At 36.4% G+C, this 22,816-nt stretch overlaps 1 protein-coding gene across 2 annotated transcripts in view; it reads left to right on the top strand.

Moving 5' to 3' along the window:
- The first annotated feature begins 800 nt into the window (after positions 1 to 800).
- LOC132949335 (neurogenic locus Notch protein) overlaps positions 801 to 22,816 on the top strand; it is a 48,827-nt gene continuing 26,811 nt past the window's right edge. For both annotated transcript variants that reach the window (XM_061020182.1, XM_061020183.1), the window contains exons 1-2: positions 801 to 1,446; positions 7,317 to 7,404. In XM_061020182.1, coding sequence (XP_060876165.1) covers positions 1,356 to 1,446; positions 7,317 to 7,404 — 179 coding nt within the window. In that variant the 5' untranslated portion in view covers positions 801 to 1,355. The remainder of the gene's footprint in view (positions 1,447 to 7,316; positions 7,405 to 22,816) is intronic.

Here is a 22,816-nt window from a genome sequence, read left to right on the forward strand (position 1 = left end):
CAACTTATGAATTAAATTTCTTGATATTATATAGTATGGGCTTAAAACTGTGTTACTTTAAAATTTAAAGTGTATTTATCCTGATACAGTAAATAACGGATTGGAATAATGAAATAGGTTGACAATAATTTATGTTTTATAAGTTCATAATTAAAGAAAACGATAAACTGAATATAATAAATTAATAAAATCGCAGTACCTACTCATATTCCATGAGTATTTATGTTATAACCATATACACCGGTTATATTATAATATTATATTAATATGAACATATGATACTATTTAATCTATCCGTTTAAAGAAAAAAACTAATTTTAATGACGTAGAAAACAAAATAACGAGAATTTTAAATCGTTGTTGGTTATTTTGTTCAAGTTAAACTTTTACGAACAAAATATAAACTGTACGCCTGTATAGATCTTATATAATATTATAATAATCGTTTTGAAGTAGACATAGGAATTATGTGAAGACACGAAGTAGAACATCAATATACACGCATTTTAATATTAAATTTATATTGTAGCTACTCCTTTTGTTTGCGGGTCAGTTTATGACATTTTTACATACGTGCATTTAATATTATTTTTCAGCATTTCGAATCAACCATGTGTGACGGCGGCGGATGGAGAAAATAAAGCACAAGGAGTTAAGCTTACCGACCATTTTGATTACCACTGGATTCGAAAAGAGCAGGTGGTTGTCGTTGAGCACGGCGTCCGCTTGGCAGCGCAACGTACGACGCCCAAGGGAAGAAAGGAACCAGTCCGCGGACCGAACGAGAGCAGTACCTACGTATTTTACTCGTTTTCGTGTGTTTTTCGATTTTTTTTTTTAATTTTTTACCGTCGAATTGATCAACATCGTCATAAGCTAAATTTCTGCGAAAACGGTAACAAATTCTGACCAGAAATTCGTCGACCCATCCGGTGTCCTTTGCCCCCATCCCGCGGCGTACGAATACGGCATCGGTATTTTTCATGGCGGTCCGACCGTCTGCCAGTTTCAAATAATCCGTCGTGTCGTGCGCTCCGTGTAGTTGTCTGAGCCGCATTTACATTTTTTTTCATGATTAATAGTAATAATAAAATTATATTTGATTTTTAATCCGAATCGTTTGTGTGTTTGTAATTAAATATTATATATTATTTTATTATTTCTGTTCCGTCGGCCGGTTGCGTATTTTTGTTGTTCATGTGCGAAAAAAAGTGCGTGCGAAGCGGACGGTAATCATGACGTGTTCTATCGAGTTCGGATAAATCTCTTAGAATTTTTTTTTTGTTGTTAATTTTAATTATACCTCGTACTGGTGCGCCGATTACGACGTTATACGACAAGTAATACGACGAACCATGAGGAGAAGAAACCCAGGCCGGACTTTCGTCGGTACGTGCATACTATTGGCATTCTGGACGTTAGCTGCGGGACCCGATGGAGCATCAGGTAAATACAAAATAAAAGAACAATTATTAGATGTTATAGGCATATTTTAAGAAATTATGAATTTGAATCACAGCGTTTTTGCTCTTGATAAAAGTAATTCGTGTGACCGTACGAGTTATGGGTTATGCAAGTAGATTGTGTAACATTTTACAATAAAATCGTCGTTTACCTGGACCGACCTACCCGGGGTATTCTAGTCTATTGTCATTGATCGGTTTCATGCTGTTACGGGTCAAATCTCGAACCTTTATAATGGATGCGTCTGAAATATTATGTAATATTTTCGTCGTATAATATTATGTTACATTTTTTCGATTTCATTTATCAAAAATGTTACGACCTAAAATCCAACGTAGGCGTTTGGGAAATAAAAATGTGAATAGTTGTATATAAACGTATTTTTATATGGTTGTTAACACATTGAATTTCGATTAAACGTAATTTCGTGAGACTGGGATGCGAACTGTTTGTGAACGCGTTATTATGCAACTTGCGACTTTTGACCTTAGAGATTTGAACGCTGGATTCTTGACGTTTCCGGTGGCGGATTTGGTGAAAAATATGTCCCCCACAACTTTGAGAATATTACGGAGACACACCGTTGCGGGTTTAGACCGTTGTCAGATTGAAATTTGGACAGAGTTATCGGCGTCGCAAAGACGCAAACGCTATCGCTATGCCGTTTGTTGACATTTTCGGCGTGTAGGTATAATAATAATAATAGTCAAAAGTTCATAACAATATTATTCGGTTGAAAACGATTATCATCCAATGTAATATGTATATTATTATGTACCGTCTTCGATCAACTAGTCACCTGTGTGACATCAGCCTCGACGTGCGCGTGTCAGTACTCAGTCGTCGTTACATCGATGATCGACGGGGAGACCGTGTGTGTACCTTTAATCATCATTATACAGTTGGACCACAAAGAAACCAAAAAAAAAAATAAATATAATATAATAACTTCCAGGACTCAGGTGTTCCCAACGTGTGCGCTATCGACGCGATTTCGTCAACGCAAACCTACTCGCGCCGTGTGCGTAATCTTTGGCAGCGCGATTGACGCTCGGTTTTACGACGACGACAACGGCGATGATGATAATAATATTATTATAAATTTTATATTCAACCGTGACCACGCGGCGTTGGCGTCTGTTACCCATCGGCTGTTTAAATTGGTTCATTGGCTTTAAATTAGTGTGCGGCCGCTGGTGAATTGCACGCCAGACCTAACACACACTCCGCGTAACATTGTTATCGTCCAATTAGCGTTTATTATTATGCGTCTCGTCGGACGCGCGCCGTACGGTATCGATGTATTATTTATAATACTATAATATTTTATATGCTGTTAAATTGAAATAATATTATGTTTGTTTACACGGCTGATTCGATTGGACACCTAACCTGTGACAATTAATCTAAACTTTATCGCAAATGACTCGACCGAATAGAAGTTTTAAGCCAAGCTTCCTGACATCTACGTATTATAATATTTATAATCCATCGGCGCGGCTATTTGGTGTCGTATATAATATCGTAATGATATTATAGCAATAAAATGAATATACCTAATCGTGAATCGAGTGCACCGTATTGACGCATTATATCGCGAACGCACGCACGATAGTATAATTATTATTAATAATCATATCAACTCGCGCCCGCATTATAAATTCGCGTTTTGTTTGTTGGGGCCAGTCGTAACGGTTTTTCGCCCTCCCCCTTACGGCCTTACTGCACACCACCCAAGTGCTCGTGTCTGGAACGCTCCAGTCGGCGGGGCGCAGTGCTTTGGGTATCCCTGTCCGCCGTCACCGCTGCACGCGGGCCGGGTGAATATTGTCGTCACGGTCGGTCGGGGCGCCCGAAAAACCCTCACGCGCCGCGCACACACAAAACAACCCCTACCCGCCGCTTTCGTCGGGCCGCCCAGCCGTCGGAACATCTGCGCGACGACGAGGACGAACTCCTCTTTCTCTTCTCGCTCTCTCTCTCTCTAACTCTCTTTCTCTCTACCTCTATGCAGCTCTCTCTACGGTTTTCACTCCTCCGTCCGGTATGTGTGCCGTAACCGCCGCCACCGAGTATGAAGTTGCAGCTGTTTCATATTATGTATACACTGTATTTTTCGGGCGTCCGCCCAACACGCGTTCGGCAAACAAGTGGCCTCATGCGGAGTGCCGCAAAAACACAGGACAAGAGACCCAACCGAAAATCGGGGGTCCCGCGCTAGTCGGTTCGATCGGTCGGCGGCGACGGTGTTTATAATCTATATTATAACATAACTTATAAGTCGTATAAATAAGAATATTACAATAATTATAGGTATATATTATCATTGAGGTAAACAGACGGATGCAGCGAAAAACAGTCCAAAAAATATCGCGTTTGTCAAAACGGAACAGTACTGGTGGTGGTGGTGGCGGTTATTAAGATGCGTTCGCTCGTGACTATGCGATTATTATTAATTTATCGTATCAAAAACAAAACGAGCACGCTGTGATCGACGGACGAAGCGATGACAACGTCAAAATAACCCGGTGTTCCGCGTTTTAGTCTTTTACGCGGGCGGTTCGCTCTATGACCTAGCCACCAATCTCCACCCACCTCGCGATCTCTGTAGCCCGGACATCCATACGCGCTCGTCAGAGTGAAAATTAATTGATTCCCATCCGTAGACGTCAACTGTTTTATAATCGCGTAATGTGCTTTATTTTTATGCCCGCCGTGTTAGAATAGATAAAGATTGTTTAAAACTGAATCGTTTCACATTCCTTTTATGTTTTCCGTTTACAAAACGTACTCTTACCCGTATGTGAGTAACTTGTGGATTGCGAGAAAGCAGAGCAAAGACCACCCTCGGGACCGACGAGTTAAAAAAAAAGTTACTTCAGACTAAATGAGATAATAATATTATAAGTAGTCTATACGAATAAATTTGATTTTGGGTTACGACATGAGTGGTTTGATTTTGTTCTCACGACGTTGTCACTAATTATTAGAGATTTTAAATATTTATTAATTCAGTTTTTTGTATTTACTTAAAGTTGTTTATTATATTACGTACGTCCACCTCTTCTTAATTAATTGTATAATGTACGTGAATTATATGTTAATATTATGTACGATTAGTTCCCATGTAATGAAGCTGTTGATAAATAAATGAAAAAAATCAAATACTTGTATATGTTAGATTCATAAAGGTACCTACATAATATTCGTATTGTACATTTCTCTAGAGTTAATTATTTAATTCAGTATAATATAAAACTCAGTGGTTAAAGATAAATTCATTCTTATGCTGCATTATAAATTATAATAGTTATATTTATTTTAGATGATTAATTAGGACGGCAAACGTGTTTACGTTATTGAATATTTTCAATAATTTAATTACTTTAAAAGTAAATCAGATAAAAACTACAAATCACAATATTTTTTTTTACAAATCTCTTCGTGTGTGTTCTCTTAGGGACTTAATTTTCCATTAGGTAGGTACTCATTAGTATTTATTTGATAACAGCTTTATTAGAGATGACATCATTGTGTCTCTTAATTAATAATCCGTATTATGTTGATTATGTAGATATACCTACCGACGTATTAACGTATTTCACGGTGGTATAAAAACCTAATAGGAAACACAATAAAATTTAGGTTCTACGTACGGTTTATTGTGTTATAGTCATTCAATATTCACCTTATTACCAATATCGAGCTATTGTACTAAAGTTTAACATTTTTAATTTTTATTTACTTAGTATATTTTCCTAACATTATTAATGTCTCATTCGGGAGGGGATGTTGGACGCTTATGATTTTATGATAGCTTTTGCTTTTTTGGATTTTCAAACGAAACGGGTGTGATTGACGATTACCACCTTCATACACAATTTTAATTTCTAAATAATATCAATGATCCATTCCAGTATTAACATTACTGTGTAATTATTCTCTACCAAGCCACACTAATTACGTTCATTGTTGTTAGTAGATGGAAAATGTTTTACAAAGATATTTTACTTTTAAAATCTAAATCTGTACAATGCGTCAAAAGTACATGATACCTAATAGTACAATAATATGTAGGTTAAGTGACATTTCAGTTTGTCGAAGAGTTGTGTACATTTAATTATACATCAACATAATATATTATAATATAATATGTTATTGAACTACAGTATTTAGAGAACAATGATGTAATTTAATTAAATATCAATCGATATAATACGTCGTTATAGCTTGTTATTTAGGAAATTTTTTAAATGTCAAAACCTATAAATGTCCTATAAAGGTATAAAAATTACTGCCGGTTATTCGAAGTTTTGTCGATGAAAGTGGCGACGGATGAGCACGTGTGAGCCCCCAATGTGTCGTCGTCGTCGTCGGCGGCGGCAAACAACAGGTAGTAATAGCCAAGGTTTTCGGTGGTCTCCTTGTAGTCGTGTACGTAATATACGCGTCTTCCATCCGCCATGTTGCCAGTCCCGCTCGTATATTACATATTATACATATATAAGTGTATATAATAATACTGTATTGTATTATGCGGTCACATCGGTACGTATACACTGACACACAAGTTCAATTCAATCCGGTCGGTTATTGCATGGCGGCCGTGTGTTCAACACAACAATACTATACATAATGTATAAAGATAGACGATGTCTGTATGTATGTATGTATGTATGTATGTATGTATGTTTGTATGTATATGTGTGTGTGTCTGAATGTAGCCTCTGATTTTCTATTTTTTAATTTCTTATTTTTATATTCTATTAATGTCTATAAAACTGCACTATGTCTGTGTAGTTCGATGGTGGTTCATCAACAGCGCAATAAAACTAATAACGGTAGATAATATATATATATACGTACCTATGTATAAAACCTAAGATAAAAAAGTACCATCGTGTATTTGTGTGTAATGATTATTGCGCTTGGCGCATTGTTTGGACTGAGTGAATTGAATTGCGACCGGGCCATGATTCTTTGTCTTTGCACTCTCCTATAATAGTAATATACGTATGTGTATATTACGGCATATAATATATATATATATATATTTGAGCAACTCGTTTTTATTTCATTCTATTAAGCCGCCGCCGCTGCCACCGCCGCCTTGATGATATCATGGACAGTTGCCTAGCTGTTGGCGAATTAACGATCGCTTAATGGAATACTTCCTGCCCGGGCCTGGACCGGATGAGTTCATCATTTAGCCAGGCGCGGGCTCACTAAAGGATCACGCGACACATTTGAATTTTCTTCCTTTTTTTTTAGTTCGTGCTTACACAAAATGCAACATGGATTTGGTCAATATAAATGTACAATGATCCATTTTCGACAGATTTAGGTCAAAAATCACCGGTTGTCGTATGAAGTACCGATACCATTATTTACAGACACCCTGCGACACGGTTTCTCACGATATTGTTAACCCTTTCTTTGGAACATAACCAATTCGTTCCACGACGACCCATCGTAAATAATCTGCCCTCTTGTAATGCATTTTCACGCGTACGTGGTATAAAGTTTTACAACCCTATTTGCTTTTACATGCTGAGTAAGTGTGTGTCCATTTTTAAAGAAATCGTTGGTCATACAGGAATTTTTAAGAACCATGTGTGTACATAACGTATTTAATATTTTAACTTAAAATAATAATCAAGGTGTTGTTTGACCGCTGAAAGGTGTGCCCCGGAATGTCTTCGTTTTTTAACGCTGAACAAACAAAACTCAATATACTCTTTCTGAGGAATATGCTAATTCAGAATATATAAATAAAAAATATACACATATCTGTGTACATACACACAAAAAACGATGTACAATATTTATTTTAATTATATTTTTATTTTTAGGGTCTACCGGGATCGTGTCATGCTCGCCTAACCCATGTCTTCACGGAGGTACTTGTTACATGAAAAGGACCGGAGAATACGCTTGCAAGTGAGTACAGAAAAGGACAACAATTAGTTTTTAAACGTCGAGTCTCCATTGTTTTGTGTGCTTACCAATGCCCGCGCACGAATGTCGAGATCGCTAAATTTGGCTTGAGAGTATACGAAAATCATTTCATGGTTAATTATCGATTGTAAAAACAATTCAAATAATAGAAAAAAACAGTCATTGACCGAACGTGTTTTTGAAATAATACTTACTTACTGTAGTAATTTATTTAAATGTTAGTCTATTCAAATTTAGATAAAAATGAGGGCTGCAGGACAAATATACTATTCAATTGGTTTTGGGAATTATCGTGATTGCATTTGATTTAAAATACCGTTATAGTTTAATAGCGTCGAACTAATATATATTTTTATGATGAAATAACTAACCCAGCTGTTTACGATGGTGTGTTAACATAATATGTGATATGTTTTTGTAACGCGATCTGATAATTGTTAATTTTTTATCATTCTACTATCGTTAAGTATATTAAAAATATATAATTATGGTTTCATTTAAAGTATCTTGAGATAATTTTTATTAGGTATATTACATTTTTTTTATAAATTTATATTTATATGTTTATATCCAAATGTGAATAAATATAAATATATTATAATACTATCTTAGTCGTATATGTTTCACAATTTCAATAATTTACCAGTTACCAGTGAATATAATATATTGGAATGTGACCATTCATTCGTTCGAACGTATTCTTTTATGGCATAGAATTTAATGTTAACCAAATGTTGCTATCATTATTTTTCAATTATTTGACATTAAGGTATTTGAATAGTTTGATGCCTGACGATTCAGTAAAATTAAAATTAAATTAGATACAATTATCTATTGTTTGGTTGGCGAGAAGGAATAAGGTGTATATAATTTACCATAAACATTAAACATATTATAAATTGGTCTGAAATTACTGAAAGAAATAGCTTCAATATTATCCATTCAAGACGATTCATTGTACCTATACGTTAAGGATTCCATTGATTTTCATGGGATCAAATAATAATATATCGATATTAATATATTTTCTGTGTAATAATTTTGTTGAAGAAAACTTCGGTAGTATTCATAATTACTATTATATTATATCAATGGTGTATTTGTTGCTGTACGCAAGTCTTAAACATTTTAGAGCATATTTATTTGAACTATTTTCGAAATTTATTTATCTGTCCATGTTAGCATTCAAATAGAAGTTGAGTGTATGTAGGGTATTTTATATGTATATACAGTATGCCTATAATCTATGTATTACACCATATTCGAAAAATAATATGTATAATTTAAATATAAATTTTTTTTCCATATCTTTGTCTGTGCTGTGTTTTTTTAAATTCACTCTTCGGATTATAACTAGAAATAAAAAAAAATAAAATGAACTCGTTTTGTGGACGGTTTGCTTTCCTCCAGGATAATAATTATCGTCGTTCTATAGTTCCATATATTATTATACCTATGTACACAACATACACGTAATACCGTGGACCGTGTCCAAAGTCCTACCAAGATCAGTAAATCATCGCGGCAACAGCGTGGGCGAGCAACCTTGAATTTTTGGTCGTAAAACGTGGTGGTGATCAGTAATCATCTATGGAGGAGATCGTTGACCAAAGATAATACAATTTGTCACGGACGCCGCAGAGTAAAACACACATAGTGCTCTTGTTTACATTACCGGGCTGTGGCTTCGAACAAAAAGAAAAACTGGCTAGAAATTTAAATCGATTATCTTGTGCATGTGTCTTTTAAAGTTAATCGAATATTTTTTTTATCCCTTACATAACGCCATCGGTATGGGAAAAAATAATTATTGGTTTTTCATTGACGATCGGTGGGTAACTATTAGTAAGAAATAACTAAGATTATTATAGGTACCATACAAATTTACGTTATTCAATCATCTTGTTTGTTTAAAATTTGAAATTTTTACCGTCCTAAAATTCGATCAAACTTTATCAAGTATTTCCAATGGGAAATAAATGACGTCATCCGATAGATATCGGGCCTGACCAGAGGCGACTCCAGGAGTTTTATGATTGGCATTCTTTCGTGGGAGATGGAAATTACATTATGCACGGTGTATTGTGGGAGCTAATAGGTAACTCTAACAAAAAAGAAAGAAAGAAAAAAACGTCACATTTTTACTACTAATAACAGCGCCAACAACAACACGATTTACATTTTGGGATGCGTAGTGTGTGCGAGTCAAATCGGTAATGACAAAACTCATATGCATATACCCACCATGTTAAATTTTATTAAAAAGATTCTCTCACAAGACAGTAATAATAATTCGTGTAAGTTTTTCTACGTTCTTCAACCCGACGTTTTATTGTCCTCGAAATCAATCTGGTGTAATCCGAACAGTGGCGTCTTACTGCAGTATATAGGGTCGGCCTTAATTGCAGCCCGTGCCTTTTGTTGACTTGTTAACGACATCGTATTTACAACAAATATGTTAGCGTATATACTATGTAGGTGTGTAGATATATCTATAAAAATATAAATCTTCAGTTTTTTGATTTTTAATTTAATTTTCGTACATTTTTAATTATTACCGGCGAATATTATGAGTAATAATGAGACGAAAACAAAATGGCAACGATTGGATATGTTATGTTATTATTATTATTATTTTTAATTTTGCTGCGGGGCTTTTCTTGAAGAGAAAGGGCACGGTCCGTGAGGTTCCCACGGAGAGCAGTCGGCCATAGTACCTGGTCAGGTGAACAGCAGCAGCAGCTACGCGCGCACAGCCTTCCGGGGGCTCTTCAGAAATGACTATGCACAGCGTTGCCATTTGTATTGTTTCAAATGCAATATCGAATAATTAAGATAGAAAAAAATCAGTTGGACATTTTGCTAATACCTGTCAACATGTTCTGGTGCAATAAAATTATAGTAGGTATATCAAAGTGGTATTTGGAGGTTTAAAAAACATATTAAAATTTTTTGCTATAAAACTGGTTTTTACTAAAAACGATTGCGTGAATATAAAAATAAATGTATACCATGTTTGAGTCAATAGAATTTATGTTAATCGAATTAATGCGTACTTTCTGAAATATCCAGTTGTTAAAATATGTGTGGTTATATAGGCACTTAATTAAGAAATAAAACTTTAATGATTCTATAATATGAGTAGTTTTAGTATGCGATTGAAATAAAATCGTCTATAGGATATTCATTTATAAATTTAGTACATCGAAGTTTTGTCATCGATTATCTCGTTTTGTAACGGATAGCACTACGGCAAGTCATTGGACCTTTGAAAATCGGTTGACATACGGTATGAAAAAGGGGCAACTAGATTACGAGCGTTTGCGTACCGAAATAAATGTGAGGGTTTTGGAACAATTGAAGTCTCTGAGCCGTACCGTAGCTCCCCTCCTGTATGTACACCCCGGGGTTAATTCAACGATAAAAAAATGATCACCGCCCTCGTGCACCATAAACACCATTTGGCACTCAAACCCAACGGAGAAACCAGTTTTTTATACGTTGTCTACAAGAGCATTCGTAAAAATATGTATTCGAATTTGTACAAAGTATTTCGTATACACAGTATAGATTATTACTTATATTAATGCGTTGTGTATACCGAATTATCGCGATCCTGCACAAGTACATTATATATATAAATGAGTTGCGTGTCTGCTAGTGTATACATAGCGGCAGCACTGGCAGTCGTGGTACTCATTCTTGGGCCCCTACATAATATACGTAATGACTCATGTAATTATAGTTATGCTGGCGAATCCTCATTTACAACATGGAAACCGGCCGACTGGACGGAAGCGGACTGTGTACTTTTTCAAGAACTGACGAAACATTAGATTTCTACATATAAATAATATTTACATTTATAATTAATGTTACTATTTAATTAGCCAGCCATCTGCGTAGGAGGCGTTGTCCCCCGGGACAATAGGGATTATATTATTATTATTATTTTTATTATCTTACATGTTATATTCCGTAGTACCGTTACTCGATTGGGGATTTACGTATTTTAGATTTTATGTTATAACAAAGTACAAACATAATCATGATTCGTAGTAAACCAAAAATATTATAATATGCGAGTCGTGAGAGATGTTCATTGTATCTGTCGCGTGTGTACAGTAATATTTATCGTCACATACAAATATATACAATTTTGGGTAGATACATCGACGTCGTCAGATCCCCACTGAGTTTTTTTTTTTTTACCAATGAAAGGGTGCAGTTTAACGTACAGCGTACGCCCTCGAGTACAAACCATCTGGTCACGGTTAACCGAGTATGTTTCGAAGTAATTAAGCTTGGTATTGTGTTGCAGGACACGAGGTGACATATTCTAAAATACATGCATATATTTTCAAATAAATATTCCAACTGTGTCGGTTGTCTGTGTTGTATGTGATTGAAAAAAAAAAGGTTTCAGGCAGGTGTATATATAGGAGCGATACTGTATAAACGTCGGTAGAACAAAAACCATTACGAAGAGATTTCGGCGGCCCCTATAATTTCGGAAGGTAGTCCATTTCGCCAGAAGAATTATGATTGTATATGTATCCGTTAGAGGTCCTGTCATCCCGGTACCGCCTACTCCTACTCCGGGTTCGGAGCAACGTGCCACTTAAAATAAGCCTGATAGGAGGGGCGGATAACTAAGAAGAAGAAGGAAAAAAATAGAAACCACTTAAGAGCGGTTTGGCTCCGGGCGAAAACCGAGCCGACCCGGCAATTTGGTCGGCGTGGCCATTACCCCGCGCGGGAGAACCGGAGGGGTCCGTACGCGTCTTTTTATGTGGTTGCCCGTACTCATCCCCGTCTTATCTGTCTGTAAAATCACTGGAACGTGACGTTACAGATAACTTTTGTTTGTCTTCGTAATAGCTAGGAAATACCACTTGAACTACTATAATATGACAACGGTGCCGAAATGTTTTAACTTTCCAAATCAGTAAGTGCATATATTGACCCATCCGAAATTTGTCGGTATCACGAAAATAATAGTACAGTGACTGCGTATTTTATAGTTTTGAATTATACGATTTGGTAAAACTGCGGGTTTTATTGCTGACCAATTGATATTGCGAACTAAAATAACGACACGCTTAATTTTATCATTCGTATATCGTATATATAAATACGTTATTTATAGTTAATCTATAATTAATACATAATCAAAGTTTATTTTATCAATAAAAAACACTCTTTGATTGTTACAATCAAATCAATGAAACGAATTTTATACGAAATATTCAGTAAAAATAAATATTTGTTTTAAGCATTTACCTAATTTACCAATGTATATGTTTCAAATATTTTTACCGATTGTTTATTATTTATTTTATTTTTGTTTATTAGTTATTCGATATGTAATCCAGTTTGATTCAAAACATTGCGTCCCCATATGTGACACATCTAGATTTGTCGGCAAGCTCTTTCTCACGGTCGGCCCAACAGATGGCGAAATTGTTGTATCCATACGAAATCCCTACCGCGTGTATTACAATCATAATATAGAGACATATGACGTTTTAGGCATACACGCATACATAATATATTATAATGTATATGTAAGCATACGAAGAGGGGATAGACTCTTGTGTTAAGTGACTTCTAACGACACTCTTGGCCGGATGATAAGTGGGGTTTGTTGTTTTTTCACGTTTTAAAAAATGTACGTTATAGTCGTAATAAATCCGGAGTGAGACATAACACACGAGAGCGCTTATGACCTCTCGCCAGATTACAAGAAAACAAGTACTCGTTGTTATTATTTTTATTATTTTTAAAGTTATTATTCTTTATGTCTCAGACTAGCCGATACGAACGTGCTGGAAGGCTAACCTGCAACATTTCGAATACGTTGAGCTGGTTTTGTATAGACGCGCGAAGGAGATTATATTATGCCCTCCTTCTTTTAGGGGTTATTTAGTAGTTAGCACAGAAGCGTGTAACAAATTAGCTGGGAAAATGGGTAAAAAACAAAATGTATAGTACCTATAGTCAGACTTCGTTGAATCATTTTTTACTAACATTCCTTTGAAAATGTTTAGAAATCTTTTTTACATTTTGGTTAGGTTATTATTGTTCAGTTATAATAAAACATTAAGACTTTAAGTATATAATCTAAATTCTTTGCACGGTCGCAACTCATGGTGTCCTTATAGCGACCTCCGGGTACCAATAGCTGCACGTACAATAATGTTGTTTCGTATGCACACAGCGTGTTTCGTTTTTATTTTTTATTTTTGGGTATCACTGGACAAAGGATTTTTGCGTAGGATGCACATTAAAAGATATTTACGCAAATTTTTTTGTTGGTAGTTTTGTGCTTAGCTTATCATCACGTTCTAAGATTTCCATTAGACCGCCATGGTCAGCAACAATATTGATTTATGCATAGCATCGATCCTTTAAATTATGCTGTGTCAAGCATAATGTATTATAACCAAGAAGGGGGAGGACAATGAAGACGCGGGCCCATTGTTTTACTTAAACAAACGGTTTTTGTGATGACCAAATTCTAAAGGGACAGCATATTAAGTTACTAAACAAATGTAAATTTATTCACAACAAAATAATAGTTATATAGATGTATACTTATTTAATAATCTAGGTACAATTATTACTAACATACTTTTAACTATTACGTTGAATATTAGGTGTTGGTAAATTAATTAATACTGATCGCAATATAATTGGTTTTATCAATATTTATTTATATTGCTGATAAGTGATTATGATGGCATATTTGACTGACACAATAAACATTTTCGAATAAGTCAGATCAACAAATTTTAAATGAAAATTATTTTAATTATGCTCAAAGAAAACGATGAATATTTTATTATAATCATAGTTGTCCTTATTTTCCACAGTTAAATGGTATTGATTTCTTTTTTAAGTTCATCAAGTTTAATTCTATTGTTTATGTAATAGATTTTATTGAGAAGGTTCAAAATATTTTTACAAACAATACCAAATAATATGCAATTATTAATTATTATATATTTTATACATCAACAGTTTATGGTATCTGATATTATATGTTTAAGTGATTAGTTGGCGATTTCAAATACATTTTAATTCTCAGAAATTGTTTTATATACCTAATGATTATTTGATTAATATTCTAGTTTATATTTTTAAGGGGATACTCATGTTCTGTGGCCATATTTTGTTTAACTGTTACTTATCTACGTCGTCTTATTTATTTTCAGTCAGTTATTATAGTAAGTTAGTTTAAAATTATAATTCTTATACTCAAATATTATTTACAGCTTGGTGTACATTTTATTTTAAATAAATAGGGTTACAGTTTTTGATTAAAAGTGAATCTCTTAACAAGACATGTTTTACGTTGCAAGAGGCGGGCGGGGAACTGAGGTTATATAGACAATTCGGGTAAATCGTTAGAGTAATTTGGATGAATATAATAGAAGGGGGTTTGTATTGGGTTATTCTTCAAGTCATTAATTTTCAGCTTCGAATTTAACTACTGCCGTCTTTTGTCCGGAAAGCGTATAGCCACAATTTTTACTGTTCTTTTTTTCATTTGCGGGTGGCCGCTTTGGTGGTGGCGCTTAAAAGCATTGATATTAACAAAAATATCTTTTTATATTGTATTTTATATTCATTATCCCCAGGGGCCATCTAGAGGCATTAATCATTTGGTTGTCGTCATTACAAGTTTATTGAAATCGACTGTTGCGCGCGCGCCTCTAACGTCTATAACGCGGCAGCAACCCGACGGGACACGAACCGGTTTTTTATGATATAAGTTTCGGATGGGTTGCCGGAGAGTAAAAATTATCTTGTTTTGTCACCACCGGTAAGTCACTCGGACGGGTTAATAAATCGTGCGGATTTTCGGGACGACAATCATAAATTCATAATATTTATGAATACGTAATTGCGTACAAAGGAAAAAAAAAACATGGCCATCCACGAAATAAACGATTTTTATCAACTTGTATCGTATTATTTATATACGATGTTCTCGGAACACCGGGACATCGTTGTGTGTGGGTAGGAGTAAACATTGATGGCTGTGCCTGATTTTGGCACAAAATATTATTCCCTAAATGACCACAGTTCACATACTCAGATACTCTGGACGATTTTAGTGTTGATTTTTCACCCGCATTTATACAAGACGTGTATATACTGTGTACATTCACACGGGCGTTTTTTTCTATCCAGTTTTTACGTGTAATAAACGAATGCATGTGTTCGGCACATGTGATCGTTTAAATGTTTAAGGATTACATTTATTTTATTGCATGGGAAGAGTTAAAAAAAAAGTAATAATAATAATAATAATTGTAAAGTCGCTGAGAAAACAATGACTCGTATTTCAAAAGTCCGTTCTATTATTATTTCAATATCTAATCCGTCAGCAGCGATAACCGCTGCTTTCACGTCCCAAGTAGACGTCCATTGTGTATATGGCTACCATACACGTCCAAGAATTATGATGTACACTGTCCGTCTTCTAACCTCTGTGGAACGTTGTTCTACTACACACGACGCGTTTATACCAATTCGATAGGATATATAATATATTATACTATTTTACTGGCCGTATAACACTCGAACCGTGACGGTTTTTTCTACGTCGAGTGTACACTGCACAGACTCGATAGTCCAACACACACAGTGTTTACATTGTGATCGTCTTGACATTGGAATTCTGTTGCGTCATCATTGCCATGTCCGATCGATCGCCGCCGCACGCCGATGCCGCTCTAGATGATCATTTATCCGGAGTGTATATAGGTATTATACAGGAGTATAATATAGGGGTTGTAGTAAAGTAACCGGTCTATCTTCACCCTTTTGGTACTACCGAGCACCACGCATACATTGTGGAGCCCCTTTGAGGTTTCCGAGATCGGAGAAGGGGTGCAGAGCTGCAGAAACGGCAGCTGTTTTGCATTTTAACGGAAATTTCAAGACAGTCACCACGTAGCGAGAAATGGTTTTTTTTCCAATATTCGGCCGACCAAAATTCGCGTATCCTACTCATATAGTCATATGTAATGACACTATTATGAAAAGTCGAGACCAATGATCCGTATCGATCATCACGATTCGTTGATTTGCCCAAGATCCTTTATATTCTTCTGTATCTGTCGTGGGCTATAGAAAAAAGAGAAAGTCATGCTACAGGACTGCAGTTCTTTCTTCATTTTAAATCTGTATATCTAAGTGTGCTATCATCAGAACTTCGCACGTCTCTGTTTTGGGTGTGCTATAGGCTTATGAAATCCTGCTTAGTAAACACATTTCCTATATTCGTTAACGCTGTAAAGTACACGATTGTATATGATATATTAATATTTAATACGGCCATATAGTAATGTATTACATTCAAATGATTTATTGGTATAACCAGAAAGGTATAAATCGATGAAATATTATAATATCACTTGGATTAAAAAATATATGAATTTATTATTACACTAATAATTAATGGTGGATTATTGATTTTGACTTCAAGGAATTATTGTTACGATGATTGTTTTACAAAATAATTGATTTGTAAGTTATATAATATTATGCTAGGTTAGTCTGTATAGGCTATATCCATTTAATATCGCTAAAGACTATTAGGTATTTACATTTTTAAACCAAACATGTTGTGATCAAACATGTATACATTGTACCTATACAAATAAATTAACTCTTAAGCTCATTTTACATTTTCTGTAGGTATGTTTGTTGATAAAGCAAAATATGGATTTTGTTATTTACAATAGTATATGCGTTATTCATATTTGAGTGATTTGACACATAACTATTAAAATACAGTTTTTATGCAGTTTAAACATGTTCTTAATACAGAAAATGAATAATTGTTTCAAGAATATTATATGCATTGCAAAAAAATTAACAAACCTATAAAAAAAATGTACCTATATAAACTTTGGGCCCAGTGTCGCCACTTGTTGATCGAGCAATATCACTGTTTTGTAATAAATTATCGTGTTGCCGATGGTGTTAGGTGACAACGGGTTTTCATCTTCTCGCATTACCGACGACGTATCTGAATATATAACGAAGGTTGTCCTTTCGAATCCGATATCTTCTGGTCGAATAAATACGAACCTTTTGGTTTTTTATCGTCTCCCGCCGGCATTATTCCTTTGTAACGTTTCTGTTTTTTCGTTCATGATTTTTTTCCAACACTCCAGTAAACAAATTTTTGAATATCGTATATCAATGTGTGATTTTGCATGTTGTCCATGTAAGGGGAGGGCTTCATAATGATAATGATAATAATATTACGATTGTACTACCTATATAATGTGTACACACATATTTTTCTGCGGGATTATTATTCGTATTTCGGACGGTCCATTGTTTGTCACCGAGATGAAAAAAATATATATAAAAATGCATACCTATCGGTTACTCATAGTTTTCTGCACATTTTCAGATGTCGAGCATTTGCCTTCGGGCGGACATGACTCCATAGTCTTTGTCGGAGATTGTTTTAAAATAATAAAAAAACCCGATTTTCCCTTCTTCCACAATATCCATTAACCACTGTCCGCAGACAATAATTATTATCTCGCATTCCATTTTTCTTTCTTTAAACCGGCAGCTCGATAAAAGAAAACAACACGGAGCAATTGTCCCGGAATTTCAATCATCCGAACGATTACAAAACGTTATCCTTCTGGTGGTGTAAATTGGTGGTATTATTCGTTTTATATTCTATATACATTTAAAATATACTGTGTCATAATATTTATAAATGTGTGGATGAACTTTAGTGGTATAATACTCTGAGGATTATATAATTGGTACATATTATATTATTATATACCTAGTATATGAGAATTGGTTTATTTTCGTTTTGAAAAGTATCGTCCCGAATATTCGTCTGTTTTTATACGCTCTATGCGTTGTTGAATCGTATTCAAATCGGCCAATTATTTTTTTTTCTTCTAAACAATCTGATGTATAAAATAAAACGAACACTTGTTATCCTATAGTTGAGTACACCTAGCAATTTCTCTGATTAAAAAAATATTAAGAAATACATGTAGACGTATATAGTTTGGAATAGGAACAATAATAGCAGTTTGTACAGTGAATCGTTTCAAATTCGAGGGTTTACAAATAATGAATGAGAACGGTAAAACGTTCAATATCTTTATTAAAACCGAACGAATAAACAACGTCGGCGGGTTTGCAGCAGGAGAAAATGACAGATGTTTGGTAATAAAACGCGTCTCGCTTCTTTATAGAAACCTCCTCCCCCCGGGTTTCTATATCAGATCGAGAACAACGACCAATAGGGTCTTTTACAATATGGATAGGTACACGCACGAAATCTCCGTACCTATATAATATATGCTCAAAATTCGATCCCACTATAATATTATATTATTGTGCACACCGTATTCTGTGCAGTAACGATGGCGTATGATATTAATATTATTATACACACGGCAGTGACAAAACTCGTCGGTGGTTCCTTATAGACAAACTCAACGAACCTCTGCAGCAGTGTACAACAACAACGCCGAATAATAATAATATCAATAACAATATTATGTTCCGTATATATAGAGGAAAAAACGCGACCGTTTCGCCGCGCGTTCAACTATTCGTTGCTATATATCATTACGATAATATCGTAATATAGCTTCCAGTCGGACAGCTCTTGCCTCGACGTGTATGCCGTATGCGTGTATAATGATAATAATAATAATATAATGGTGCAGAGAGATGATTACGTGAACGCTCAGGGTTGGTATAGGAAAATGATCGGTTAGCCGCCGCGGCCCGTAATAATATAGCGCGGCGCACGCGGTCCGTCCGTGGCCGGCGCGGTGGTGGAGGCGGCGGGTCTCCTCCGGGGGCGCACGTTCGACCGGCGGGACCCTTCTCGTCCTGTCATTATCGTTCTCCGCGCGCAATATCCGATGGTACGCGGACGCGCGCATAACCCCTCTGCGCGAGACCGCTCCGCGCGCCGACTGTCGCCGGCATTATTACAATACTGCCCGTGTACGCGTAAACTTATTATTATAATATGTACCTGTGCGCCGACGACGGTCGTCGTACCGTTTATGTATTATTATTATTATTGTCGCTTATCAACCGGCGAGCATCTGTCACGCGAGAGTATTTGTCACGACGCAACGCGCGCTGCACCGCGTTCTGCACTCGCGGTACGCCGCCGCCGCCGGTTAATTAATTAATTGGCCATGTAAATGCAATTACACACGCGGTGGCTGATTGTTGTATGCCTAATGAGCCAGCACGACGACCGCGATGTCTAGATAGTGTGTCGTTTTCCGCCGCGGTGCCGCCGAAGTGCAATACCGAAACTCTTATAATAATAATAATATTATACATTGTATAATAACCCATACCCACTGCACCGCGCCGAACCTATACGTACCTATGTATTATTATAATATTATGTCGCACTGCAGCGGTGTGGTACCTATACCTATATAGTATGATATTATTATTATAACCGTACGGTGTAACAATAGAGCACTATCATTGTGTACCTATATGGCTATATATAATATATATACATAATATTATATACGAAAATAATAATAAACTTACATAGGTATATATACTGTGCACGCGGTGGCCTGTGGACATATTTTTTTTACCCGTGCGTGCGTATAAACGTAAAAGACGTCAACGAACCGGAGGCGTGTATATTATATTATATCCATAGCAGAAGAATGCTAATAATAATAGTGGCAGCGGTACAATACCGGGAGCCCGAAGGTCTCTCTTGGACCGCCGCCGCCGCCGCCGTCCGGGTACTTTGACCTAGCGCGGGCTGGAGATGTGCAGTGTACACGGCGTGCGCTGTCTCTTTCCCATTTTACGAATGGCTCGCGCTAGCTCTACCGGCGGCCACGCCCACCACCCGTAATTTTTCGCTCGCCGGCCGTCCCCCTGTCCCCTCCAATAACTAATTGGCGACTGTGGTTCATTTTTATTTTTGGTCTTCGGAAAAAATTGGCGGGTTTAATGTTATTATGACGTTCGGTGTATACATTATAATATGATAATGTTATGCTGCATTACTGCTCATTATACAATATAATAATTATGCTATGCGAGTAAAACGCGTTCGGAAATAAATGACGGTTATATTATGATAGTATTTGCACGTAGCCTATAGGGTTCTATTATGCGCATTGCGATCGCCGCCTGATATACATCGTTCGCATATAGAGACATGTGGTCGAAATATTACCGACCGTTTAATCCGTTGTAACTTGTGATGCACGAACTGTGACAGGGGGCCTTTGTTTTGAAGCGGGCCACATCGTCAGCACGCGCTCAGTCGGTCGAGTCAGATGTATAATTTGACCATATGCGCTTCTGCACCAACGGACCGAACGACCGACCATTGGTAGTAGTTTTGTAGTATTGTATGTAGGTATATCTATACGTCTAGAAGCTTGTTTACGCGGCTTCACGGGAATCCGTGTCCGCCTATAGGTTCGATATGTACTGTTTTCGATATTTTTTAAGAACGCGCAACATCGAATAAAAAATATCAACAACGGTGCACGCCGAGTCTATTGAAATTCACTGCAAATATCGTATAACCGTCATAAATCTGTAATGGAGGTTTTGTTTATTTAACACACGGGGCTGTACCTGCATGATGTGTATGCTACGGAGGTATACGCGCATTCGTTCGTGCGTGATGAATAATATATGGCGGGTAAAATAGTATAATATAATATTATATAAAAAAAAAAAAAAAACGAGCGGCTAAACATATGCGAAACATGCACGAGGCACAGCGTACGATTGCGGCATTTCGAATGTGCACAAAGATCGCTAAACGAGTAACGACTATTATATTATTATATTATGTACACGGCACTCTGTCGATAATTCGCGCCGACTCCGGAGGAAAGACTATACGCACCGCCGAGGGACAGTACACACGGATTCCGGTTTTCGTAACCGTTCAGCAGCAGTACGATGTATATATATTATGCGTATTATGTTTATGTAGGTAGAATAATCATGCGGGCGCGTATTTTGCATATATCGTACCCGAGCTCTATGGGATTTACGGTGTTCGCCCGTGTGGGGTGATTTAATGTCCTCGTACGTAAATATATATACCATGTATGTGTGCGTGTAACAAATTGGCGTCGTACACGCTCGTCGCTCGTACGTCGTCGTTTAATATTGTGTATACGTATATACGTTTATTGCGCGGCACCTATGGGCTATCATGGGTATACGCGCAGGTGATTTCGTATGCAGAGGGCGTCCGGTTGTCGTCGAGACTGGGCAGAGCCATCGGTGACGTCTCTGGTTGTGACCGTGTGTGTATATATTATAATATGTTCATGAGAGTATGTGCGAGTGTTTTGATCAAGGATGCGTGTATGTATATTATTATATATACTTATGCACAAAGACTGGAAGACTATACGCGTCGGAATTGATTATCGGAGAACGCGAACTCTTGTCGGCGGACACTTCTTTCGCCCCGTTGCGTCGTTAATTTATTAGAAGTCACGGCCGGACACGACGCCGTCGATCTGGAACTAATATCACCTATATTATATTGCCGGACGGGGGTTGTCCGATGATTACGTAAAACTTTTATATACAAACACTATAATATATTATAATAATATCATAGTCTAGTGTGCACGCGAGTGTCAATTCAAAATGTGTGTATAGGTTAGGTACAATGCTACAATATATTATGTATAATAAATAGATACGTCGTATCGTATATTGAAATCGACAGGTGGCAGTATAATATACTGTATACCCTATAAATATTGTATTATTTATAATATATTTGTATATATAAATCGATGTACCTGTGTGCTGTTATTGACCGATCGTTATTATTATTGGAATGTTTCTCTTTTTACATGGCGCGGCGCCCTGTGCACATATATTGTACATTAATACGTATTACTTATATTAACCCGTGCTTCATAGTCGTTGTCGTAGTGTCATAAAATAATAACAGGTGGTGCACGGGCGAGGCGAGATGAAAAAAATAAAAAACTATACACAGATGGATTTTGTTTTGATATCGTGCCGACTGCCGACAACGATGAGTGTGCGTTTAAGTCTCCGGCCGTTGTCGAAACGAGTTCAAAACCGAGCACAATAATTTTTCTTCACTGCGAGGTAGACGCGCGCGCGCTCTCGCCCTGTCTCGCGCGCCGAAGGAGGAAGAGAAGAGAGGGGAAAATATAAAAATCATATATATAATATCGTTTGTTGTTGTTAAAATATTAGGCTCGGCATCATTAGGCTGTTTCGTTCGACCGTCGGCCGTCGTCTCTATTCCATCGTATTTCTCTTCACGGTCGGTGAAACAATCCATTAACGCGCGAGCCACCGCGTGGTAATC

This window comes from Metopolophium dirhodum, chromosome 7, assembly GCF_019925205.1.
Source record: "Metopolophium dirhodum isolate CAU chromosome 7, ASM1992520v1, whole genome shotgun sequence".
NCBI lineage: Eukaryota > Metazoa > Arthropoda > Insecta > Hemiptera > Aphididae > Metopolophium > Metopolophium dirhodum.